We start from the raw sequence: 25553 nt of genomic DNA, 5'->3' as shown, positions 1-25553 counted from the left end.
ACAGCCGTTAATTGTTGCATAGTAAGGAGTATTGGCGCACTAGATGTACTAGGGGCCTCCTGTGTGGGCAAGACTGGCGTAGACGAAGGAGGGGATGATGCAGTACCATGCTTACTCCCCTCACTTGAGGAATCATCTTGGGCATCATTTTCTCTAAATTGTTTGTCACATACATCACATCTATTTAAATGAGAAGGAACCTTGGCTTCCTCACATACAGAACATAGTCTATCTGATAGTTCAGACATGTTAAACAGGCATAAACTTGATAAAGTACAAAAAACGTTTTAAAATAAAACCGTTACTGTCACTTTAAATTTTAAACTGAACACACTTTATTACTGAATATGTGAAAAAGTATGAAGGAATTGTTCAAAATTCACCAAAATTTCACCACAGTGTCATAAAGCCTTAAAAGTATTGCACACCAAATTTGAAAGCTTTAACTCTTAAAATAACGGAACCGGAGCCGTTTTTATATTTAACCCCTATACAGTCCCTGGTATCTGCTTTGCTGAGACCCAACCAAGCCCAGAGGGGAATACGATACCAAATGACGCCTTCAGTAAGCTTTTTCAATGTATCTGAGCTCCTCACACATGCATCTGCATGCCTTGCTTCCCAAAAACAACTGCGCATTAGTGGCGCGAAAATGAGGCTCTGCCTATGATTAGAGAAGGCCCCCAGTGAAAAAGGTGTCCAATACAGTGCCTGCCGTTTCTTTAACATAATTCCCAAGAATAAAATAACTCCTCAAAGCTATAAACTATTAAAAATGCTTATAAATCAATCGTTTTAGCCCAGAAAAATGTCTACCAGTCTTTAAAGCCCTTGTGAAGCCCTTTATTCTTATTTAATAAAAATGGCTTACCGGATCCCATAGGGAAAATGACAGCTTCCAGCATTACCAAGTCTTGTTAGAAATGTGTCATACCTCAAGCAGCAAAAGTCTGCTCACTGTTTCCCCCAACTGAAGTTAATTCCTCTCAACAGTCCTGTGTGGAAACAGCCATCGATTTTAGTAACGGTTGCTAAAATCATTTTCCTCTTACAAACAGAAATCTTCATCTCTTTTCTGTTTCAGAGTAAATAGTACATACCAGCACTATTTTAAAATAAACTCTTGATTGAAGAATAAAAACTACATTTAAACACCAAAAAACTCTGAGCCATCTCCGTGGAGATGTTGCCTGTGCAATGGCAAAGAGAATGACTGGGGAAGGCGGAGCCTAGGAGGGATCATGTGACCAGCTTTGCTGGGCTCTTTGCCATTTCCTGTTGGGGAAGAGAATATCCCACAAGTAAGGATGACGCCGTGGACCGGACACACCTATGTTGGAGAAATGACGTCATAACGTCAACAAACGTAATTCTCGCGCCAAAAAAGTCTCGCGCCAAAAATGACGCAATAAATTACAGCATTTTGTGCTCCTGCGAGCCTAACAGCCCGCAATTTAGAAAGAAAAGTCAATTTGAAAATTTTTCAGGTAAGAAATTTTTTTATTCATATGCATTTCCCAAAATGAAACTGACAGTCTGTAAGAAGGAAATATACTGATTAACCTGAATCATGGCAAATATAAGTATAAAACATATATTTAGAACTTTACATATAAAAGTGCCAAACCATAGCTGAGAGTGTCAAATAAAATAAGACATACTTACCAAAAGACACTCATCTACATAAAGTAGATAGCCAAACCAGTACTGAAACGAGAATCAGCAGAGGTAATGGTATATAAGAGTATATCGTCGATCTGAAAAGGGAGGTAGGAGATGAATCTCTACGACCGATAACAGAGAACCTATGAAATAGATCCCCGTTAGGATGACCATTGCATTCAATAGGTAATACTCCCTTCACATCCCTCTGTCATTCACTGCACTCTGAGAGGAAAACGGGCTTCAGCACGCTGCGAAGCGCATATCAACGTAGAAATCTAGCACAAACTTACTTCACCACCTCCACAGGAGGCAAAGTTTGTAAAACTGAATTGTGGGTGTGGTGGGGGGTGTATTTATAGGCATTTTGAGGTTTGGGAAACTTTGCCCCTCCTGGTAGGAATGTATATCCCATACGTCACTAGCTCATGGACTCTTGCCAATTACATGAAAGAAAGGATTTTTTTTATTTATGTGGTGAGTTGTGCACAAATATGCAATTCCAACTAGCTTTAACCCTTCACCCAAAATGACGTAAATCTTTGTAATGCAGTAAAAAGACCATTATATCTAAGTCGCAGCTGCAGGAAGCTCCAGCTGTCACTTGACAGCTGAGAGATGCTGTTCCTGAGCTGCAGGCATCTGTGTTTATATGGTAACGGAACACACACTGTGTGTGTCACCGTCTGTAATGATCAATTGCTTGTGTGGGAGGGATGGTAGGTGGGCAGCACAGAGGTGAGGGGGAGTAGGAAGAGCACTACACTACAGAAACAGTTTTAAAGGGAGTGGGAGGGAAGCTACACTATGGCATAACGGGAATTGAAAGTAGGGGGCACTCTCACTAATGATCGTGGGGAGGGGGGAGGTAGGGGACACCACTATGCTACAGAAACAATCAATACATTAATTAATAAAATAAAAATAAAAAAAGCCCTAAACTGCATACTGGCAGAACTTCTGTCAGTGCCTAAGATGGTGGTGACCAGTGGGGGGTGAGCTGTTGGGGAGGAAATAGGTAGGGATCAGAGAGTTGGAGGTGTCAGATGGGAGGGTAATCTCTACTCTGCATCAAAAACTAACCTTATAAGTTAACTGATTAACTCCTTCACTACCAGGAATTTTAAGTAAGGTGCGCAGCTGTAATTAGCAGCATTCTAATTGCCAAAAAGCAATGGCAAAGCCATACATGTCTGTTATTTCTTAACAAAGGGGGTCCCAGAGACACTTTTACAACAATTTGTCATATGACTGCAGTAGTTTTCAGTGAGAAACCTAAAGCTTGCGAAAAAGTAAACTTTTTTTTTTTATACGATTGTATTTGGCGGCCAAATAGTGGCATCAAATATACTAAAATGGGCCTAGATTAATACCTTGGGTTGTCTTCTTTAAAAAGATATATAGTTTTCATAGGTAAATCAAGCATTCAAAAGCTCTATTTCTGTTTAAAATGGAGTGATAGCAAAACGCTAAAAATTCTACAGTACTTTGGGCAAGTTTTTCTCTGAATTTCCTGGTAGTAAAGGGATTTTAATTATTTTAAACAGCTTTAACCTAACTATGCAAATATATTACCAAGTCGGCGCCCACTACTACAAACCCTATAATCATCTTTTATTTCAGCATTTCTGAAAAACAGATGTGTTTGAGAAAATAGAGGTCTAGTGCCTATAAAGCGAAAGCAATGCAGATTAGCACTCCTTGCTCTTCCTTGGATGTCAGATACACCTGGCACAGCTTTAATGTGTGTTTAGGATTGTTTTTACTGATGGAAAATGAATCTTCTACCACACAACGTTTAGCCAGAAGGGAAAAATGCCTTGACAGAATTGAGTGGACCTTCTCTTGGGTCAAAGTGTGGTTGATCTTGTGCAAGTCACCAACTCCAGAACAAGGCATTTTACACATGGTTGTGTTAGCCTTTCATGCTGCCATCTCCTTAGATGATATCTGTGAATGCAACAAAAGTTTTCCAGTAAAACAGAACATAATGTTTAGACTTTTTAACAAAGACGTGGTTTAGAAATCACTCCTGTAGTAGGTTTTTGGTTCAGCTGAACTTGCACTGTGGAGACTGCTACTCTTGTAGACTTAATTTTGCCAGTTGTCTTTTTGACTGTGCTTTGCTTACTGTAGTAGGGTGTTCTTGGTTTAGCTGGACTTGCACCGTGGAGACCGCTACTCTCTCATGTAAACCACATTTTGCCAGTTGTCTTTTGGCTGTGCTTTGCTTACTGTAGTAGGGTGTTCTTGGTTCAGCTGGACTTGAATTGAGGATGCAGATAGTGTTCTATTTGATAACTAAGCTAGCCTGATATACTGGTCTTTTGCTGGTATTCTTTAGATGAAAATGATTTGGTTTCAGAAAATCTCTTCAGTGTGCCTTTTACTGCTCCCTTGAAAATATTCAGCTTAGCTCCAATTTGGCTCTTTTATAGATTTTCCACCCTCAGGAGGATAACTTCTCATTATGCTTCACTAACCTTTGACATGATTACAAAACATATTTCAACTAAAAGGAGCACTAGCAGGACTATATTAATAAAATGATAATTAGATGCTTATCGTTAAAAGATAAATGCAACGTACAGGTGTGCTAGGATGTTACTATTGGAATACAATAAAACATAATTTATGCTTACCTGATAAATGTATTTCTCTTGTAGTGTATCCTGTCCACGGATCATCCATTACTTGTGGGATATTCTCCTTCCCAACAGGAAGTTGCAAGAGGATCACCCACAGCAGAGCTGCTATATAGCTCCTCCCCTCACTGCCATATCCAGTCATTCGACCGAAACAAGCCGAGAAAAGGAGAAACCATAGGGTGCAGTGGTGACTGTAGTTTAATTAAAATTAAGACCTGCCTGAAAAGGACAGGGCGGGCCGTGGACTGGATACACTACAAGAGAAATACATTTATCAGGTAAGCATAAATTATGTTTTCTCTTGTTAAGTGTATCCAGTCCACGGATCATCCATTACTTGTGGGATACCAATACCAAAGCTAAAGTACTCGGATGATGGGAGGGACATGGCAGGAACTTAAACGGAAGGAACCACTGCCTGTAGAACCTTTCTCCCAAAAACAGCCTCCGAAGAAGCAAAAGTATCAAATTTGTAAAATTTGGAAAAAGTATGAAGGGAAGACCAAGTTGCAGCCTTGCAAATCTGTTCAACAGAGGCCTCATTTTTAAACGCCCAGGTGGAAGCCACAGCTCTAGTAGAATGAGCTGTAATCCTTTAAGGAGGCTGCTGTCCAGCAGTCTCATAGGCTAAATGGATTATACTCCGAAGCCAAAAAGAAAGAGAGGTTGCCGAGGCCTTCTGACCTCTCCTTTGTCCTCCAGAGTAAACAACAAACAGGTTAGATGTTTGGCGAAAATCTTTAGTAGCCTGTAAGTAAAACTTCAAGGCACGGACTACGTCTAGATTATGCAAAAGACGTTCCTTCTTTGAAGAAGGATTAGGACATAATGATGGAACAACAATCTCTTGATTGATATTCTTGTTAGAAACCACCTTAGGTAAAAACCCAGGTTTTGTACGCAGAACAACTTTATCTGAATGAAAGATCAGATAAGGAGAATCACAATGTAAGGCAGATAACTCCGAGACTCTTCGAGCCGAGGAAATAGCCATCAGAAAAAGAACTTTCCATGAAAGAAGTTTGATATCAATAGAATGAAGGGGTTCAAACGGAACCCCTTGAAGAACTTTAAGAACCAAGTTTAAGCTCCATGGAGGAGCAACAGGTTTAAACACAGGCTTAATTCTAACTAAAGCCTGACAAAATGCCTGAACGTCTGGAACTTCTGCCAGACGCTTGTGTAAAAGAATAGACAGAGCAGAAATCTGTCCCTTTAAAGAACCCTTTGTCCAAACCCTCTTGGAGGAAGGACAATATCCTAGGAATCCTAACCCTACTCCATGAGTAATTCTTGGATTCACACCAATGAAGATATTTACGCCATATCTTGTGGTAAATTTTCCTGGTGACAGGCTTTCGTGCCTGTATTAAGGTATCAATTACTGACTCGGAGAAGCCACGCTTTGATAGGATCAAGCGTTCAATCTCCATGCAGTCAGTTTCAGAGAAAGTAGATTCGGATGACTGAAAGGACCTTGTATTAGAAGGTCTTGTCTCAGAGGCAGAGTCCATGGTGGAAAGGATGACATGTCCACTAGGTCTGCATACCAGGTCCTGCGTGGCCACGCAGGCGCTATCAATATCACCAATGCTCTTTCCTGTTTGATTTTGGCAATCAGACGAGGGAGCAGAGGAAACGGTGGAAACACATAAGCCAGGTTGAAGAACCAAGGCGCTGCTAGAGCATCTATCAGTGCCGCTTCTGGGTCCCAGGACCTGGATCCGTAACAAGGAAGCTTGGCGTTCTGGCGAGACGCCATGAGATCCAATTCTTGTTTGCCCCAACGGACAACCAATTGAGCAAACACCTCCGGATGGAGTTCCCATTCCCCCGGATGAAAAGTCTGACAACTTAGAAAATCCGCCTCCCAGTTCTCTACACCTGGGATATGGATCGCTGACAGGTGGCAAGAGTGAGTCTCTGCCCAGCGAATTATCTTGGAGACTTCTGACATCGCTAGGGAACTCCTGGTTCCCCCTTGATGGTTGATGTAAGCCACAGTCGTGATGTTGTCCGACTGAAATCTGATGAACCTCAGTGTTGCTAGCTGAGGCCAAGCCAGAAGAGCATTGAATATTGCGCTTAACTCCAGAATATTTATTGGGAGGAGTTTCTCCTCCTGAGTCCATGAAACCTGAGCCTTCAGGGAGTTCCAGACTGCACCCCAACCTAGAAGGCTGGCATCTGTTGCTACAATTGTCCAATCTGTTCTGCGAAAGGTCATACCCTTGGACAGATGGGCCCGAGATAACCACCAGAGAAGAGAATCTCTGGTTTCCTGATCCAGATTTAGAAGAGGGGACAAATCTGTGTAATCCCCATTCCACTGACTGAGCATGCATAATTGCAGCGGTCTGAGATGCAGGCGCGCGAATGGCACTATGTCCATCGCCGCTACCATTAAGCCGATTACTTCCATGCACTGAGCCACCGTGGGGCGCGGAATGGAGTGAAGAACACGGCAAGCATTTAGAAGTTTTGATAACCTGGACTGCGTCAGGTAAATTTTCATTTCTACAGAATCTATTAGAGTCCCTAGGAAGGAAACCCTCGTGAGAGGAGATAGAGAACTCTTTTCTTCGTTCACTTTCCACCCATGCGACCTCAGGAATGCCAGAACTATCTCTGTATGAGATTTGGCAATTTGAAAGCTTGACACCTGTATCAGGATATCGTCCAGGTAAGGAGCCACTGCTATGCCTCGCGGTCTTAGGACCGCCAGAAGTGAGCCCAGAACCTTTGTAAAAACTCTTGGGGCTTTAGCCAACCCGAATGGAAGAGCTACAAATTGGTAATGCCTGTCTAGAAAGGCAAACCTCAGGAACTGATGATGATTCTTGTGAATCGGAATGTGAAGGTAGGCATCCTTTAAGTCCACTGTGGTCATGTACTGACCCTCTTGGATCATGGGTAAAATGGTTCGAATAGTTTCCATCGTAAATGACGGAACTCTGAGGAATTTGTTTAGGATCTTTAAATCCAAAATTGGTCTGAAGGTTCCCTCTTTTTTGGGAACCACAAACATATTTGAATAAAACCCCAGTCCTTGTTCGGCCGCGGAACTGGATGGATCACTCCCATTACAAGGAGATCGTGTACACAGCTTAGGAATGCCTCTTTCTTTATCTGGTTTGCAGATAATCTTGAAAGGTGAAATCTCCCTTGTGGAGGAGAAGCTTTGAAGTCCAGAAGATATCCCTGAGATATGATCTCCAACGCCCAGGGATCCTGAACATCTCTTGCCCACGCCTGGGCAAAGAGAGAGAGTCTGCCCCCTACTAGATCCGTTGTTGGATAGGGGGCCACTCCTTCATGCTGTCTTAGAGGCAGCAGCAGGCTTTCTGGCCTGCTTGCCCTTGTTCCAGGACTGGTTAGGTTTCCAGGCCTGCTTGGATTGAGCAAAAGTTCCCTCTTGTTTTGAAGCAGAGGAAGTTGATGCTGCACCTGCCTTGAAATTTCGAAAGGCACGAAAATTAGACTGTTTGGCCTTTGATTTGGCCCTGTCCTGAGGAAGGGTATGACCCTTACCTCCAGTAATGTCAGCAATAATTTCTTTCAAACCAGGCCCGAATAAGGTCTGCCCCTTGAAAGGAATGTTGAGTAATTTAGACTTTGAAATCACATCAGCTGACCAGGATTTGAGCCATAGCGCCCTACGCGCCTGGATGGCAAATCCGGAATTCTTAGCCGTTAGTTTAGTCAAATGAACAATGGCATCAAAAACAAATGAGTTAGCTAGCTTAATAGTTCTAAGCTTGTCAACAATTTCAGTCAATGGAGCTGTATGGATGGCCTCTTCCAGGGCCTCAAACCAGAATGCCGCCGCAGCAGTGACAGGCGCAATGCATGCAAGGGGCTGTAAAATAAAACCTTGTTGAATAAACATTTTCTTAAGGTAACCCTCTAATTTTTTATCCATTGGATCTGAAAAAGCACAACTGTCCTCAACCGGGATAGTGGCACGCTTTGCTAAAGTAGAAACTGCTCCCTCCACCTTAGGGACAGTCTGCCATAAGTCTCGTGTAGTGGCATCTATTGGAAACATTTTTCTAAATATAGGAGGTGGGGAAAAGGGCACACCGGGCCTATCCCACTCCTTACTAATAATTTCTGTAAGCCTTTTAGGTATTGGAAAAACATCAGTACTCACCGGCACTGCATAGTATTTATCCAGCCTACACAATTTCTCTGGCACTGCAATTGTGTCACAGTCATTCAGAGCAGCTAATACCTCCCCAAGCAATACACGGAGGTTCTCAAGCTTAAATTTAAAATTAGAAATCTCTGAATCAGGTCTCCCCGATTCAGAGACGTCACCCACAGACTGAAGCTCTCCGTCCTCAGGTTCTGCATATTGTGACGCAGTATCAGACATGGCTCTTACAGCATCTACGCGCTCTGTATCTCGTCTAACCCCAGAGCTATCGCGCTTGCCTCTCAATTCAGGCAATCTGGATAATACCTCTGACCGGGTATTATTCATGATTGCAGCCATGTCCTGCAAAGTAATCGCTATGGACGTCCCTGATGTACTTGGCGCCATATTAGCGTGCGTCCCTTGAGCGGGAGGCGAAGGATCCGACACGTGGAGAGAGTTAGTCGGCATAACTTCCCCCTCGACAGACCCCTCTGGTGACAATTCTTTTATAGATAAAGACTGATCTTTACTGACTGAAATCAATACATTTAGTACACATTCTCCTATGGGGCTCCACCATGGCTTTTAAACATAATGAACAAGTATCCTCTGTTTCAGACATGTTTGTACAGACTAGCAATGAGACTAGCAAGCTTGGAAAAAACTTTAAAGCAAGTTAACAAGCAATATAAAAAACGTTACTGTGCCTTTAAGAGAAACAAATTTTGACAAAATTTGAAATAACAGTGAAAAAAGGCAGTTACACTAACAAATTTTTTTACAGTGTATGTAACAAGTCAGCAGAGCATTGCACCCACTTGCAAATGGATGATTAACCCCTTAATAACAAAAACAGAATAATAAATGACAAAAACGTTTTTTAAACACGGTCACAACTGCCACAGTCTACTGTGATTGCTGCCCTCCTCAAACACGACTTTGAAGCCTTTTGAGCCCTTCAGAGATGTCCTGTATCATGCAGAGGGAAGCTGAATGTCTCTGTCAGTATTTTTAGCTGCACAGAAAATCACTAAAATAGGCCCTTCCCACTCATATTGCAACAGTGGAAAGCTTCAGGAAACTGTTTCTAGGCAAAAATCAAGCCAGCCATGTGGAAAAAAACTAGGCCCCAATAAGTTTTGTCACCAAACATATATAAAAACGATTAACATGCCAGCAAGTGTTTTATATTACACTTTTATAAGAGTATGTATCTCTGTTAATAAGCCTGATACCAGTCGCTATCACTGCATTTAAGGCTTAACTTACATTAATCCGGTATCAGCAGCATTTTTCTAGCAAATTCCATCCCTAGAAATATATTAACTGCACATACCTTATTGCAGGAAAACCTGCACGCCATTCCCCCTCTGAAGTTACCTCACTCCTCAGAATATGTGAGAACGGCAGTGGATCTTAGTTACTTCTGCTAAGATCATAGAAATCACAGGCATTCTTCTTCTAATGCTGCCTGAGATGAAACAGTACACTCCGGTACCATTTAAAAATAACAAACTTTTGATTGAAGTTAAAAAACTAACTATAATACACCACTCTCCTCTTACTACGTCCATCTTTGTTGAGAGTTGCAAGAGAATGACTGGATATGGCAGTGAGGAGAGGAGCTATATAGCAGCTCTGCTGTGGGTGATCCTCTTGCAACTTCCTGTTGGGAAGGAGAATATCCCACAAGTAATGGATGATCCGTGGACTGGATACACTTAACAAGAGAAATGTCAACAGTTCTGAAAATGTCTATACAAATTGTGTGTTAAGAGGGTATTCATATAAATAATCACATAATTATTTAACAAAGAGATAAACAGATTTGTCTCAATGAACTCTAATAAGTAACAGCTGATTACAATATTTCATACTTTTTAAAATAGTGCTTTTTTTAATACATGATAGTTACTGTTTTAGTTTTATGTCAGCTTAAAAGAGCGACGTATGTAATACTTACTGAGTTTGTTGCATCTATTGCGACCTTATTATAACACTATTGAAAGAGCAGCACGAATGAAACAGAAATAGAAAGAAAAACACTAACTATACAGGTTAAAGAAGAAGAAAAAAAACTGTGCACACATACTCAAACCCCACAGTTTGTTTATTACTTGCAGGGTTTTTATAAAAATATAATTTTGCAAAGGATACAGCAACATCTAGGGCAGCAGCTCCCAAGGATATGAGGAACCAAGGAATTGCCTTCACAAAATACTCAGGGTGTCGATCATGTGACATGATGGCAGCTGCGTACAACAGACTTGCCACAGCCGAGAACAAGACAGCCCAGATCTGAATTACTGAGAATATCATCCCTCTGCACTGAAGAGAAAACATTGTTTTACCTATTAGGTTGCCTGGCCTGAAACATTTACAGCAACAAAAGGAAATGAGAGAGAGGTGTTTACTTCATGCTGTTTAAAACAGTATTTTGAGAAGCTTTAGAAACGCAAACAGTGTGAAAGTGTAAACCAAATTGCATTTAACTGCATGCAATAGACACTACTATAAAGAATAATATGCACAGATACGGATTTAAAAATCCAGTATAAAACAGTTTAAAAACTTACTTTACTTACAGTTTAGCTCTGTTGAAAAGGTTAGCTGAAACACCCACTGAAAGTGGTTCTATAGCAAAAAAAGCAGCCCCCCCTTCCTCTGCATATGAAAAGACTCTTTACACAAACAGAAGCAAGCTGGAGTAGGTATACGTCAGTATTCCCCTAAAACTTTGGGGCTTGGTTAGGAGTCTGAAAATCAGCACAATGTTATTTAAAAATAAGCAAAAATATACATTTAATAAAACAAAACACCTGTATGGGCTATATAAATGGATCATCTACATAACATTTATGCAAAAAAAAATCTAGTGTATAATGTCCCTTTAATTCATTTCAAAAGGGATATTCTAATGGAAAAATGCGATACTCCAATTGATTACAGCATGTACTTTTTGTATTTCTGGCCCAATATATTTAAGTTTTAATCACACATAGATAAACACACATAGATAAAGTCATATAAAAATACAAAAATACGGGTGGGGAGCTGTGGACACTTTCCATCTGAAGAAAAGAAAAATATTAGGTAAGCATAATTTATGTTTTTCTTTATAAATGGAAAGAGTCCACAGCTGCATTCATTACTTTTGGGAAAACAATACCCAAGCTATAGAGGACACTGAATGCCAAGACAGGAGGGTACAAGAGACGCCTATACTGAGGGCACAAGAGCTGAAACCACTACTCAACAAAACTTTGCTTCGTCCGAAGCCGAGAACATTGAAAGGAAAAAGTCCCAAGGATACCGACCCGCAGATAGTCCGGAAGCCTAGCTAGAGACCGCAAAATCAGACTCAACTGAGCCAACAGTCCTCCAGGAGACACCGTCGCCCAGCGGTCGGACCCCAACCACACACCCCTTACTAGCAAAGGGAACACCAGCCAAAAAACTCCCAAAGGGACAGGGCAAGAAAAAAATCAAAGGAAATCGAAAGGACACCACAAAATTCCGTAAAGGGAGACCCCTAGAATGAGCCCAGCTCATAAAGACCCAAAGGAGTCTAAAACAAATAAGGGGAAGCAAGCCCAGACCAACATAACACAAGGTCTAGGACCAGGCATCCGAACAGGGATTTTTACTCTCAACATCGAGTGGAAGCCCTGAAACGACAACTGAAGACTTATCCTCAAGTCGTCAGCACTTAGAATACTGAAGTATTCAACACAAATACGTGTAGCAGACCCAGACGAGGTAAACACCCGAGTCAAGAACATGCAGCTGTCAGCAGGACGACCCAGAGAGAATACTTTACTAAAAAGTAAAATGCGGCTAAACAAGATATCGGAGTGTAAAACTCCAAGACAGAGGGACCCTCTAGGCAATCCCAGCCGCCAGACCGACACATAGGTCCCAAAAGGGGAGAAGTAGAGAACCTCAACTAGGCGCATTACACCCCCGAGGAGCATCATCTCAGGACCTACTCCCAGCCAGGCCAGGCCTAACGTCAGTAGATCCGAAACTGGGGAACAGAATAACCCGACACCCGCTCACAAAAGGGCAGAAAAAAATGGCTTCAGCCATTCCACAGAGCTCAGGAACCACCCGAAATTCCATAAGACAGTCGACAAGGCCAAAGACCCAAAAGAAACTAGCAAGGCCCATCACAACGCAGAGACAGCAAGAGTCCATATAGAACAGAACAACCCAGAGAGCATGCCTCTCTCCAAATAGGTTATACCCTCTGTTTCATCCCCTGAATCTAGGAACAGTCCTGGTCTCCATAGGAGAACAAACCCCCCCCCTAAGAAAAAGGGGGCCATTAGAGACAGAGGACCTGCCCACGAGGCACAAGGCCACAGGCGGAATAAGAGAGCACTCTCAAACGCAGATGAACCTGGAAGGAATCCCCTGAAAACTTAGCGCATAGAAGGGTGCATTAGCTGCAGCGGTTACCCTATAACCCTTTGCCTGCAGAATCGCAAAACCATCAGGTTACTTCAGCAAACCGTCCAAGGGAAACCGTCCATTGAGCGTAGGCAAAGCCAATGAGTTGACTCAGGAAATCTGGCCAATCGTGAAAGATCTACTAGCCAGACCAAAGGTCATAGCCCAAATTCCAGGAACAGGAGAACCCCGAACCCGCCCTAGAACCTGAAAAGACCAGTAACAACCCGCAACAGGATACACAAGGGAAAATACTAGTGTCTCAAACCAAGACACTAGAGCCCATAGGTGTTTGATTGACACAGACGTCCAAAGCAAGGGAATACCACGAGGACAAGGTCACTCGATCAAAAGCTAGTCTCCACCTCACCATACGAGACAGAGGAGTACCTGAAACCAAGGATGTGGAGCGTCCCTATATCCGAGAAAGATCCTAAACAGAGTCCAAAAGAACTCTCTCGAAGGGAAATTCAGGTCCCCAAAGGAGACCCAACTCACATGGAGGAACAAACAAAATCCAAAGGGTCTCAAGAAGAGAGCAACCCTCTCCCGAAGGAAAACCCAGGGTCCCCTAAGGAGACCTAACCCAAATGTGGAAGTCCAAAGGTATCACTGACAAGAGAACCACGGAAGGAACATGTCCAAGAGGACAATTCCTAAAGCCTCCAAAAGACCAAGCCGCCTTAAACCAGCAGTAAAGAGGCGCTAAACCCCCAATCCTCCCACGTGAGGAAGAATACTTTAGGTCCCAAGAGAATCGGAAGCAAATGGAGTGACGCAGCGGAACACCGCTGACCCAGTCAACCAACTTGAAGGATTGAAACAATCCTTCCACCCTCATGGACCCACGAGTCCTTGTTAGAATGCTTAGCTGAAACTTGTAAAATAAAAACAAGAAATACAAATCATAAAGTAAGCACTTGGCGCCTCGACCGGACCAGCCAGGCAGAACAGGCGCCACGTGTCTGAACAGGCCATGAGACAGAAGATATGAACCCAAGTAGGACCAGCCTGCAACAGGGCCATAATTGTCAAGCTGTCTAAATCCTCCCTCAGAGGGGAAGAGAATAAAAGACAAACATAGGACTAACATGTCCCTTAACAACTTCCGCAGAAGTAAGCAGTGAGAATCGATCCCAGAGATAGTTCCCAAAGGCAACATATAACCAAAATAAAAGTCATCCTAACCGGATAAAAGAAAATATAAGGCAGCCCGTAGGCAAACGCCTAAGAAGAAAAAGGCATGCCCGCAGGACCAGCCAAAGGAACCCTGATCTTCCAACAAAATCTGGATAAGATCTCAACAACCGACAATCAGGAGATTACGCCATCCCCTCATGTCTAATTAGGTGAACCATTCGAAGCAGAATACTGCAGATTCCCGTATCCGTTAAGAATAGGATCCTCTAATAACTCAAAAACGTGTGAGTAAAACGCGAAAGCACGCTACTTCTGTAATGAAAGACAACACTGAGGGACAGCTAGACCCGCAGGGAACTGTTTAGGCCCACCCAAGGCCGGGAGTCCCAGGACAATCGAGCACGAGCACAAACGCAAATAAAAGTCTGGGCTTTGCAGACGCATAATCGCCAAAAATATGTGAAAGCGAAAATGAGCTGCAACCTCTGGGGGGGGTGGGGGGAAACAATCCGCCCTGTAAGGAGGGATAAACATAATCTGGGTTACTCGCATGTGTAGTAGTAGGGAGCGGTAGGGAACACGCCTCTCGGAGGAAAGAACTCCCGGAGGCGGATGGCTCAGCATACCCTTAATTCCCCGAGCCCGAGAAACAAGGCAGTCTAATACGGCATATCGAACATAACTGATTGACCTGTGTCAACGGGACCAATTTGCATTTTTCACAAGTCGAAGAATATGAATCTGAAATTTGAACAGTCTCAGCATCAGAATCCTCCATAACTGTATAGAGAATATAATAATATGGACTAAAGAAAAATCTAAACGGCACCTGACACCCACAATGGCTGAGGCACACACCACCTTCTAGTACCAGGCACTAGCAGATCCGAATTTTTCAGTCACCACACGGTCAGGAAAGTGGAAATGGAAGACCATAACGTAAACACGTCCAGTCATAAGGTGAACCGTACAGTCCAAAAAAAAGCGCACCCAACCATAAGGTCGCATCACCTCCAAAGGCCCCTATGTTCTAAGCCAAGAGCCCAGTTAACACTACACATAAGCAGATTGAATCACATAACAAACATGATTAAAAAAAACCCTGTTCAATAATCCCCCTCGGGAGATATTAACCCTCGATTCCAAGAACCAAAGGAGCCTCAACTCACGCCCTATTTTTTTAATACTTAATAAGTCCCCCAGGATAGTACCTTACAGGAAACAAATAAGATACAGTACATTCATATGAAGTAACATGAAATGATCTTACAGGAATCTACGCCATGGAACACAGCCCTTCAAGTGTGACTAATAGTAGCAGCGCTTCCGCCATGGACTTGATAGAAGAAAGCAGGCAGTGAAGCGAACTTCGACAACGCAAATTGCTTGTGAAGCTGTTAATATGAGTCAGGAGGGTTTTGCAGAAAGACTCTCCCTGCATCTCCGGACTACCTTTCATCCAGGCTCTCACTGAGAGGACAGGATTACTTAAAACTACTGTCACATGTCAAAGAGTACTACCCTCCATAAGAGACAAAACAAACTTCTGAAACTTCTCTGCCAACCTTCTGGGACGAAAGGCAAAGAATGACTGGGGGATGAGGGGAGTGGGAGGAGTATTTAAGCCTTTCGCTGGGGTGTCTTTGCCTCCTCCTGGTGGCCAGGTTCTTATTTCCTAAAAGTAATGAATGCAGCTGTGGACACTTTCCATTTATGAAGAAAATTGTCAAGCGTTAAAACAGTAACACAGCCATTATGAGGTGTCGGTATAGGTGTACCGCAAGACTTTTAGCCTGTAACGCAACGTCAGAACCACACTCTTAAAAATTATGTTTTTTAATGTGATTCCCATAGCTCTGGTATTACGAGTTTTGCGGTGAGGCTAAAAAAACGGTGTTACAGCCTAAAACGACAAGATCCGTACCACCATCTAAAAGCAGTAGTTATGAGTTTTATGTTACAGATTTGTAGCGTAAAACTCATAACTAAACTGCTACAAATAACACTAAACACTCATAAAATACCTATTAAACCGAGGCCCTCCCGCATCACAAACACCATATTAAACTTATTAACCCCTAATTTGCCACTCCCGACATCGCCACCACTAAAAAAAATTATTAACCCCTTTTCTGCCGCTCCCAGACATAGTCACCACTATAATAAACTTATTAACCCCTAAACCGAAAGCCCCCCACATCGCAATAAACTAAATTAAACTAGTAACCCCTAAACCTAACGCCCCCCTAACTTTAGATTAAAATTACAATTTCCCTAACTTAAATTAAAATGTACCTGTCAAATTAAAAAAACTAAAGTTTAAACTAACAAACTAATATAACTGTTAAACTAAAATTAAACTACCAATTAAATTAAACTAAACATTAAAAAAATCCTAACACAACTCTAAAAATTGCAAACAATCTAAATACAAAAAAATAAAAAAAAGACTAAATTACAAAAAATAACAAACGAAATTATTAAAAATAAAAAAGGAATTACACTTAATCTAATAGCCCTATCAAAATAAAAAAGCCCACCGAAAATAAAAAAAACCCTAGCCTACAATAAACTACCAATAGCCCTTAAAAGGGCCTTTTGTAGGGCATTGCCCTAAGTTAAACAGCTCTTTCACCTGTAAAAAAAAATACAAAGTCCCCCCAACAGTAAAACCCACCACCCAACCAACCCCCCAAAATAAAAAACCTAACTAACAAAAACCTAAGCTACCCATTGCCCTGAAAAGAGCATTTGCATTGGCATTGCCCTTAAAAGGGCATTTAGCACTTTTACATGCCCAAATCCTAAACTAAAAAAAAAACACCCAAAAAAACCCTTAAAAAAACCCCCAAAGATCCACTTACAGTTTTTGAAGTCCCGCTTGAACGATCTTCATCCAGGCGGCGAGAAGTCTTCATCCAGATGGCCTCTTCAATTTTCATCCCGGCGGCGAAGTCCTCATCCAAGTGGCAAGAAGTCTTCATCCAGGCGCCCTCTTCAATCTTCATCCAGGCGGCATCTTCTATCTTGATCCCGGTGGCGTGCAACGGGTCCACCTTGAAGACATCCGGCACGGAGCATCCTCTTCATACGGTCGCCGCCGTACACTGAATCTTCAATGCAAGGTATGCGATTCAAAATGGCGTCCCTTGCATTCCAATAGGAATTAGAGCTGCTAAAATCCTATTGGCTGTTCAAATCAGCTAATAGGATTTAAGCAGCTCTCATTCTATTGGCTGATTCGAATTTTTCAGCCAATAGGAATGCAAGGGACACCATCTTGAATGTCTTCAGGATGGACCCGCTCCGTGCCGCCGGGATCAAGATAGAAGATGCCACCTGCATAAAGATTGAAGAGGCCGTCTGGATGAAGACTTCTCGCCGTTTGGATGAGGACTTCTCCGCCGGGATGAAGATCGTTCAAGCGGGACTTTAAAAACTGTAAATGGATCTTCGGAGGTTAGGGATATGTTTTTTTTAAGGTTTTTTTGGGTGGGTTTTTATTTTAGATAAGGGTTTGACATGTAAAATAGCTAAATGCCCTTTTCAGTGCAATACCCATCCAAATGCCCTTTTCAGAGCAATGGGTAACTTAGGTTTTTTAGATAGTTTTTTTTTATTTTGTGGGTTTGGGGGTGGGGGTTTGTAATGTTAGTGGGGGTTTGTAAAACATTTGTCAGAAAAAGAGCTGATATCTTTAGGGCAATGCCCTACAAAAGGCCATTTTAAGGGCCATTGGTAGTTTATTCTAAATTAGGTTTTTTCTTTTAGGGTGTTTTTTTTTTAAATGGGTATTAGAATAGGAATAATTTTTATTAATTTTGATAATTTGTTATTTTGTGTAATGTATTTTTTGTGGGGTGGGTTTTTATTTTTATAACAGGGCTTGGGCAGCAAAAGAGCTAAATGCCTTTTTAAGGGCAATGCCCATACAAATGCCCTTTTCAGGGAAATGGGTAGCTTAGGTGTTACTTTCTTTTTATTTTGTGGGTTAGGGGGGTGGGGGTTTGTATACTGTTAGGGGGTGGGAGTTTTTTTGTAGTGAAAGAGCTGTTAACTTTAGGGCAATGCCCTACAAAAGGTCCTTTTAAGGGCCCTTGGTAGTTTGGGGGGTGGGGGTTTGTAACTGTTACAGGTGTTTTATTTTCTTTTGTAGCAAAAGAGCTGTTAAACTTTAGGGCAATGCCCTACAAAAGGCCATTTTAAGGGCCCTCAAAAGGCCCTTTTAATGGCCCTTGGCAGTTTATTATAGATTAGGGTTTTTTATTTGGGGGTGAGTTTTTTTATTTTTTAAAAGGGTATTAGAATAGGAATAATTTGTATTGTTTTGGATAATGTTTGTTATTTTTTGTAATGGTAGGTTTTTTTATTTTTTGTAATTTTAGGGTTTGTTATTTTTTGTGGCAGGTTAGGTTTTATTTCACAGGTAAGTTGGTATTTATTTTAACTAGGTAGTTAGTAATAACTATTTACTAACTAGTCTACCTTGTTAAAATAAATACAAACTTACCTGCAAAATAAAAATAAAACCTATGCTAGCTACAATATAACGGTTATATTGAAGCTAGCATTGGTTTTATTTCACAGATAAGTATTTAGTTTATATTATATATAGTATTTAGTTAATAATTGTAACTTAAATTTAGCTCTATTTAAATTATGTTAAAGTTAGGGGGTGTTAGGTTTAAGGGTTAATATAGTTTAATTTAGGTTGTTGCGATGTGGGGGGCTGGCGGTTTAGGGGTTAATAGGTTTATTTAGTGATGTGGGAGGCCAGACGTTTAGGGGTTAATAACTTTATTTAGTTGCAGCGATGTTGTGGAGCGGCAGAATAGGGGTTTAATAACTTTATTTAGGTGGCGGTGATATCGGGAGCGGCAGATTAGGGGTTAACAACATTATGTAGGTGGCAGCGATGTCGGGGGCAGCAGATTAGGGGTTAATAACACTATGTAGGTGGCGGCGATATTGGAAGTGGCAGATTAGGGGTTAATAACTAAGTAGGGGTCGGCGATGTCGGGGGCGGCAGATTAGGGGTGTTTGGACTCAGGGTTTATGTTAGGGTGTTAGATTTAAACATAACTTTTCTTTTTCCCATATACTTCAATAGGGCTGCGTTACGGAGCTTTTCTTTCCACAATTGCAGGTGTTAGACTTTTTTCTGACCCGCTCTCCCCATTGATGTCTATGGGGAAAGCATGCACGAGCACGTCAAAACAGCGCTTGTTTTGTGTGCGGTATGGAGCTTAAGAAACATAAATTATGCTTACCTGATAATTTTATTTCAAACGTGGGGAGGAGAGTCCATGGCTTTATTCATTTCTATTGGGAATTCAGAACCTGGCCACCAGGAGGAGGCAAAGACAACCCAGCCAAAGGCTTAAATACCTCCCCCACTCCCCTCATCCCCCAGTCATTCTGCCAAGGGAACAAGGAACAGAAGGAGAAGTATCAGGGAATAAATGGTGCCAGAAGAAAACATTAAATTTAGGGCCGACCACCGGAGATACGAGCAGGAGCCGTTGCCTCTCCTCCCCATGATGAAAATAAAATTATCAGGTAAGCATAATATATGTTTTCCATCTAAAGGGGAGGAGAGTCCATGGCTTCATTCATTACTATTGGGAAACATATACCCAAGCTCTAGGAGGACACTGAATGAAACCGGGAGGGTAAAGGCGGACCCTTAAACTGAGGGCACCACAGCCTGTAGAATCTCTCTCCCAAAAACAGCTTCCGCAGAAGCAAAGACATCAAATTTGTAAAACTTTGTGAAAGTATTCAAGGACCACCAGGTAGCCGCCTTACAAATCTGCTCCATAGAAGCCTCATTTTTGAAGGCCCAAGAAGAAGCCACAGCTCTAGTGGAATGAGCCGTAATCCTCTAAGGGGGCTTGTGACCCGCCGTCTCATAGGCGAGGCGGATCAATCTCCTCAGCCAAAAAGACAAAGAAGCAGCAGAGGCCCTCTGACCCCTGTGCTTCCCTGAATAGACTACAAAATGAGTTAGATTGTCTGAAATCTTTAGTCGCCTGAAGATAAAAACGTCAAGGCACGAACCACATCCAGATTATGAAGTAGCCTCTCCTTAGAAGAAGAGGGGCTAGGGCACAAAGAAGGAAAAACTATTTCCTGATTGATGTTACAGTCAGACATCACCTTGGGATGAAATCCCAAGCCGTATGAAGAACAGCGTTATCCGTGTGAAACTCTGCGGGCTAATGCAATGGCCAACAGGAAAAGAACCTTCCAAGACAGGATCCTTATGTCAAGAGAATGCTTTGGCTCAAACGGAGCCCCCTGTAAAACCTTAAGAACCAAATTCAAGCTCCACGGGGGAGCAGACTGCCTAAAGACAGGCCTGATTCTAGACAGGGCCTGAACAACGGATTGAATGTCAGGAAGCTCAGCGAGCTTCCTATGCAACAACACTGAAAGAGCCAATATCTGACCCTTCAAGGAACTAGCGGCAAGACCCTTCTCCAAACCCTCTTGGAGAAAGGACAAAATCCTGGATACCTTCACCTTGTTCCAAGGATATCCATGTCTCTCACACCAGGACAAGTAAACTCTCCACATCTTATGGTAGATGCGCCGAGTGACTGGCTTCCTCGCCTGAACTAGAGTATCAATCACAGTTTCAGAAAAACCTCTCTTGGCTAGGACTAAGCGTTCAATCTCCACGCAGTCAGCCTAAGAGAATCTAGATTCTGATGTTGAAAAGGACCCTGTTCCAGCAGATCCCTGCAACAGGGTAACCTCCACGGCAGAGAGGATAACATCCCCAACCAGATCCGTAAACCACGTCCTCCGCGGACATGAAGGAGCAATCAGAATGGACGACGCTCTCTTCTGCTTGATGCGTTCCACTATACGAGGTAGAAGCGGTAACGGAGGAAAAATGGACACTAGACTGAACTCCCAAGGTACCGCCAACGCATCTATCCCTCGACCCATATCGGGGAAGCTTGCAGTTCAATCTGGACGCCATGAGATCGATCTCCGGCGTCCCCCATCTGAGACAGATCTCCGCAAACACCTTGGGGTGAAGAGACCATTCCCCCGGGTGAAAAGTCTGCTTGCTGAGAAAATCCACCTCGTAGTTGTCCACATCCGGGATGTGGATCGCAGAGAGCAAACAGTTGTGGGTCTCTGCCCACTCCAGTATCCGAGACACCTCCCTCATTGCCATGGAGCTCCTCATGCCTCCCTGGTGGTTGATGTAAGCCACCGAGGTGATATTGTCCATCTGGAACCTGATAAAGCTGAAGTCTCTCAGACGAAGCCACGCCTCCAGAGCATTGTAGATCGCTTGAAGCTCCAGAATATTTTTTGGGAGAAGTGACTAAGTGAGACCACTTCCCCTGTGCCATCCTGGCACCCCAGACAGCTCCCCATCCTGCCAGACTAGCGTCCGTGGTCACAATCTCCCAAAGAATGTCCCCATGGACAGGTGATCCGGGCAGATCCAACAGCTGTTCCACTGTCTCAACATGCACAATTGAAGAGGTCTGAAATGAAACCTGGTGAATGGAATGATGTCCATGCTGGAGACCATGAGTCCAATCATTTTCATGCACTGAGCTACAGATGGTCTCACTGTAGACTGAAGGGCAAGACAGGTAGACGCCATCTTTGGACACAGAGTCTATGATCGTGCCCAAGCACGCCACCCTGGTACTGGAAACCAGAGAACTCTTCTCTAAATTGATCTTCCAACCGTGAGATTGAAGTAACTGCAGCAGTGTTGGCCTCTGCCAGATGGGATGATGGGGCCTGAATCATGATGTCGTCCAGCTACGGCGCCACCGTAATGCCCTGCGATCTGGCTACTGCTAGAAGGGCCCCCAGGACCTTCGAGAAGACTCTCGGGGTTGTCGCCAGACCGAAGGGAAGAGCCACAAACTGGAAATGTTGATCCAGAAAGGCAAATCTGAGGATCCTGAAATGGTCCCTGTGAATTGGAACATGAAGGTTGGCATCCTTCAAGTCTAGAGAGGTCATTAGCTGCCCCCTCTTGAACTAGGGGCAGAATGGATCTGATCGCTTCCATTTTGAACGATGGAACGGATAGGAACTTGTAAAAACATTTGAGGTCCAGAATCAGGTGGAACGTGCCCTCCTTCTTTGGGACCACAAACAAATTGGAGTAATACCCTAGACCCCTTTCTGCCTGGGGTAATGGTACAATAACCCCTAGAGCGGAGAGATCCCGCACATAACCCAGAAAGGCCTCTCTTTTTTCCGGCCTTGAATACAGGTTTGACAGCAAGAATATGCCCCTGGGCGGAGAGAACTTGAACCCTATCCTGTAACCCTGGGCGACTAAGAGAATCTAGATTCTGATGTTGAAAAGGACCCTGTTCCAGCAGATCCCTGCAACAGGGTAACCTCCACGGCAGAGAGGATAACATCCCCAACCAGATCCGTAAACCACGTCCTCCGCGGACATGAAGGAGCAATCAGAATGGACGACGCTCTCTTTTGCTTGATGCGTTCCACTATACGAGGTAGAAACAGTAACAGAGGAAAAATGGACACTAGACTGAACTCCCAAGGTACCGCCAACGCATCTATCCCTCGACCCATATCGGGGAAGCTTGCAGTTCAATCTGGACGCCATGAGATCGATCTCCGGCGTCCCCCATCTGAGACAGATCTCCGCAAACACCTTGGGGTGAAGAGACCATTCCCCCGGGTGAAAAGTCTGCTTGCTGAGAAAATCCACCTCCCAGTTGTCCACATCCGGGATGTGGATCGCAGAGAGCAAACAGTTGTGGGTCTCTGCCCACTCCAGTATCCGAGACACCTCCCTCATTGCCATGGAGCTCCTCATGCCTCCCTGGTGGTTGATGTAAGCCACCGAGGTGATATTGTCCATCTGGAACCTGATAAAGCTGAAGTCTCTCAGACGAAGCCACGCCTCCAGAGCATTGTAGATCGCTTGAAGCTCCAGAATATTTTTTGGGAGAAGTGACTAAGTGAGACCACTTCCCCTGTGCCATCCTGGCACCCCAGACAGCTCCCCATCCTGCCAGACTCGCGTCCGTGGTCACAATCTCCCAAAGAATGTCCCCATGGACAGGTGATCCGGGCAGATCCAACAGCTGTTCCACTGTCTCAACATGCACAATTGAAGAGGTCTGAAATGAAACCTGGTGAATGGAATGATGTCCATGCTGGAGACCATGAGTCCAATCATTTTCATGCACTGAGCTACAGATGGTCTCACTGTAGACTGAAGGGCAAGACAGGTAGACGCCATCTTTGGACACAGAGTCTATGATCGTGCCCAAGCACACCACCCTGGTACTGGAAACCAGAGAACTCTTCTCTAAATTGATCTTCCAACCGTGAGATTGAAGTAACTGCAGCAGTGTTGGCCTCTGCCAGATGGGATGATGGGGCCTGAATCATGATGTCGTCCAGCTACGGCGCCACCGTAATGCCCTGCGATCTGGCTACTGCTAGAAGGGCCCCCAGGACCTTCGAGAAGACTCTCGGGGTTGTCGCCAGACCGAAGGGAAGAGCCACAAACTGGAAATGTTGATCCAGAAAGGCAAATCTGAGGATCCTGAAATGGTCCCTGTGAATTGGAACATGAAGGTTGGCATCCTTCAAGTCTAGAGAGGTCATTAGCTGCCCCCTCTTGAACTAGGGGCAGAATGGATCTGATCGCTTCCATTTTGAACGATGGAACGGATAGGAACTTGTAAAAACATTTGAGGTCCAGAATCAGGTGGAACGTGCCCTCCTTCTTTGGGACCACAAACAAATTGGAGTAATACCCTAGACCCCTTTCTGCCTGGGGTAATGGTACAATAACCCCTAGAGCGGAGAGATCCCGCACATAACCCAGAAAGGCCTCTCTTTTTTCCGGCCTTGAATACAGGTTTGACAGCAAGAATATGCCCCTGGGCGGAGAGAACTTGAACCCTATCCTGTAACCCTGGGCGACTATCTCCCTAAACGTCCTGCAACCAGGCATCTAAGAACAGGACCCCGGACCGAACAGGATCTTGCCCTTGAAAGGCAAAGACAACAGCCTCATCTTAGAGGTCATGTCCGCCGACCAAGATTTTAGCCACAGAGCTCTGCGTGCTAGAACCGAAAAAAAAACGGACACCTTGTCATTTAGGCAGATAATCTGCATATTAGCGTCACAAATTAAAGAATTGGCCACCTTTAGGGCCTTAATCTTTTCCTGCACCTCTTAGAAAGAGGATTCACCCTCAATCATATCAAATAATGCATCGCACCAATATGACGCAGCTCCAACAACCATGGCTAGCGCCACTGCTGGTTGAAAAACAAACCCTGTGTGTTGAAACATCTTTCACAACATGTTTTCCAACTTTTTTTCCAAAGGCTCGTTGAACGAAGAACTATCCTCTGAAGGAATCGTCGTGAGCTTAGCTAACGTAGAGATGGCCCCATCCACCTTGGGTATGGTCCCCCACAACTCTAGCTGGGCCTTCGGGACGGGGAAAAGCTTTTTAAATTGAGAAGGAGAAAAGGAAGAACCTAATCGCTACCACTCATTCTTAATAATGTTCGCATCTTGACAGGAACCGCGAAGGTCTGGGGAACCAACCTGTCCTCGTAAACCTTATCCAACTTAGGAATGGAGGCTCCTCTGGTAGTTTGGATTCCAGAACCTCTAAGGAAGTCAGCACTTGCTTTAACAAAAAACGCAAGTTCTCCATTTTAAACCGAAAACCGGGTTCCTCCGCTGCCGGAGGTTTAGATGACGCGGACTCCGACCCCGAAAGGGGCTCTTCCGACGCGTCGGATTGGGCCTCGTCATCGTACCACCCCACTGGGGCGTCCGACAGGCAACTCCTGGGTCGGGCCGCTATGAAAAGCTCTACGCTTGCGCTTAGCAGAACGCGGCAAAGCATGGATCACCTTAGCGACTGCCGTTTCAAGCTTGTCTGCAAAATCCGGCGGCCAAGCAATTTCCCCCAAAGGGCTAACAGTTGGACCCTGGGGTGCTGCATGTGGTATAGGGGATGCCAATGAGGAACGGAGACCCCTCAGAGGTGGACGGCTCAGTATTGCTAGACATTCTCTTATGTTTGGAAGTCGTAGCCTTCTCAAGGCATGTGGGACACAGTTGCGCAGGCTGATCTACCAAAACCTCACAATAAACACAGGTATAAGACTTAGCTAAAGAGGGAGTACCGTCTAACGCGTCAGAATCCTCCATAGCTTTTTAGAAAAAAAGACTAGAACAGGCACCTTTATAACCACCAATGGCCGGGGCACTCACCACCTCCTATGAACCGGACTCAGAAACCGTTTTGTCTCCTCCGTCGCAGATTAGACCGGAAGTAAAGAGGCCCCACCTGGTCACAAGGATGACTACGCAGGACCACCCCTGCCGATGAGAAACGCGCCAATAAAAGAAAGACAGCACAAATCTCCCGGAAGAGAACCTGTCAGTTCCACAAAATGCCAGAGCTGCGTCCTAGCACATAATGCAGCAATCCCATAATAAACTTATCATG

At 43.8% G+C, this 25553-nt stretch overlaps 1 protein-coding gene across 2 annotated transcripts in view; it reads right to left on the bottom strand.

Moving 5' to 3' along the window:
• Window positions 1-25553, bottom strand: part of TMEM44 (transmembrane protein 44) — a 319479-nt gene that overhangs the window by 183601 nt on the left and 110325 nt on the right. For both annotated transcript variants that reach the window (XM_053710206.1, XM_053710207.1), the window contains exon 6: window positions 10609-10779. In XM_053710206.1, coding sequence (XP_053566181.1) covers window positions 10609-10779 — 171 coding nt within the window. The remainder of the gene's footprint in view (window positions 1-10608; window positions 10780-25553) is intronic.

The sequence above is a fragment of the Bombina bombina genome, chromosome 4 (assembly GCF_027579735.1).
Source record: "Bombina bombina isolate aBomBom1 chromosome 4, aBomBom1.pri, whole genome shotgun sequence".
Classification (NCBI taxonomy): Eukaryota; Metazoa; Chordata; class Amphibia; order Anura; family Bombinatoridae; genus Bombina; species Bombina bombina.
Note: the sequence above shows the minus strand (reverse complement) of the source record. Positions and strands in the feature narration are given on the sequence as shown.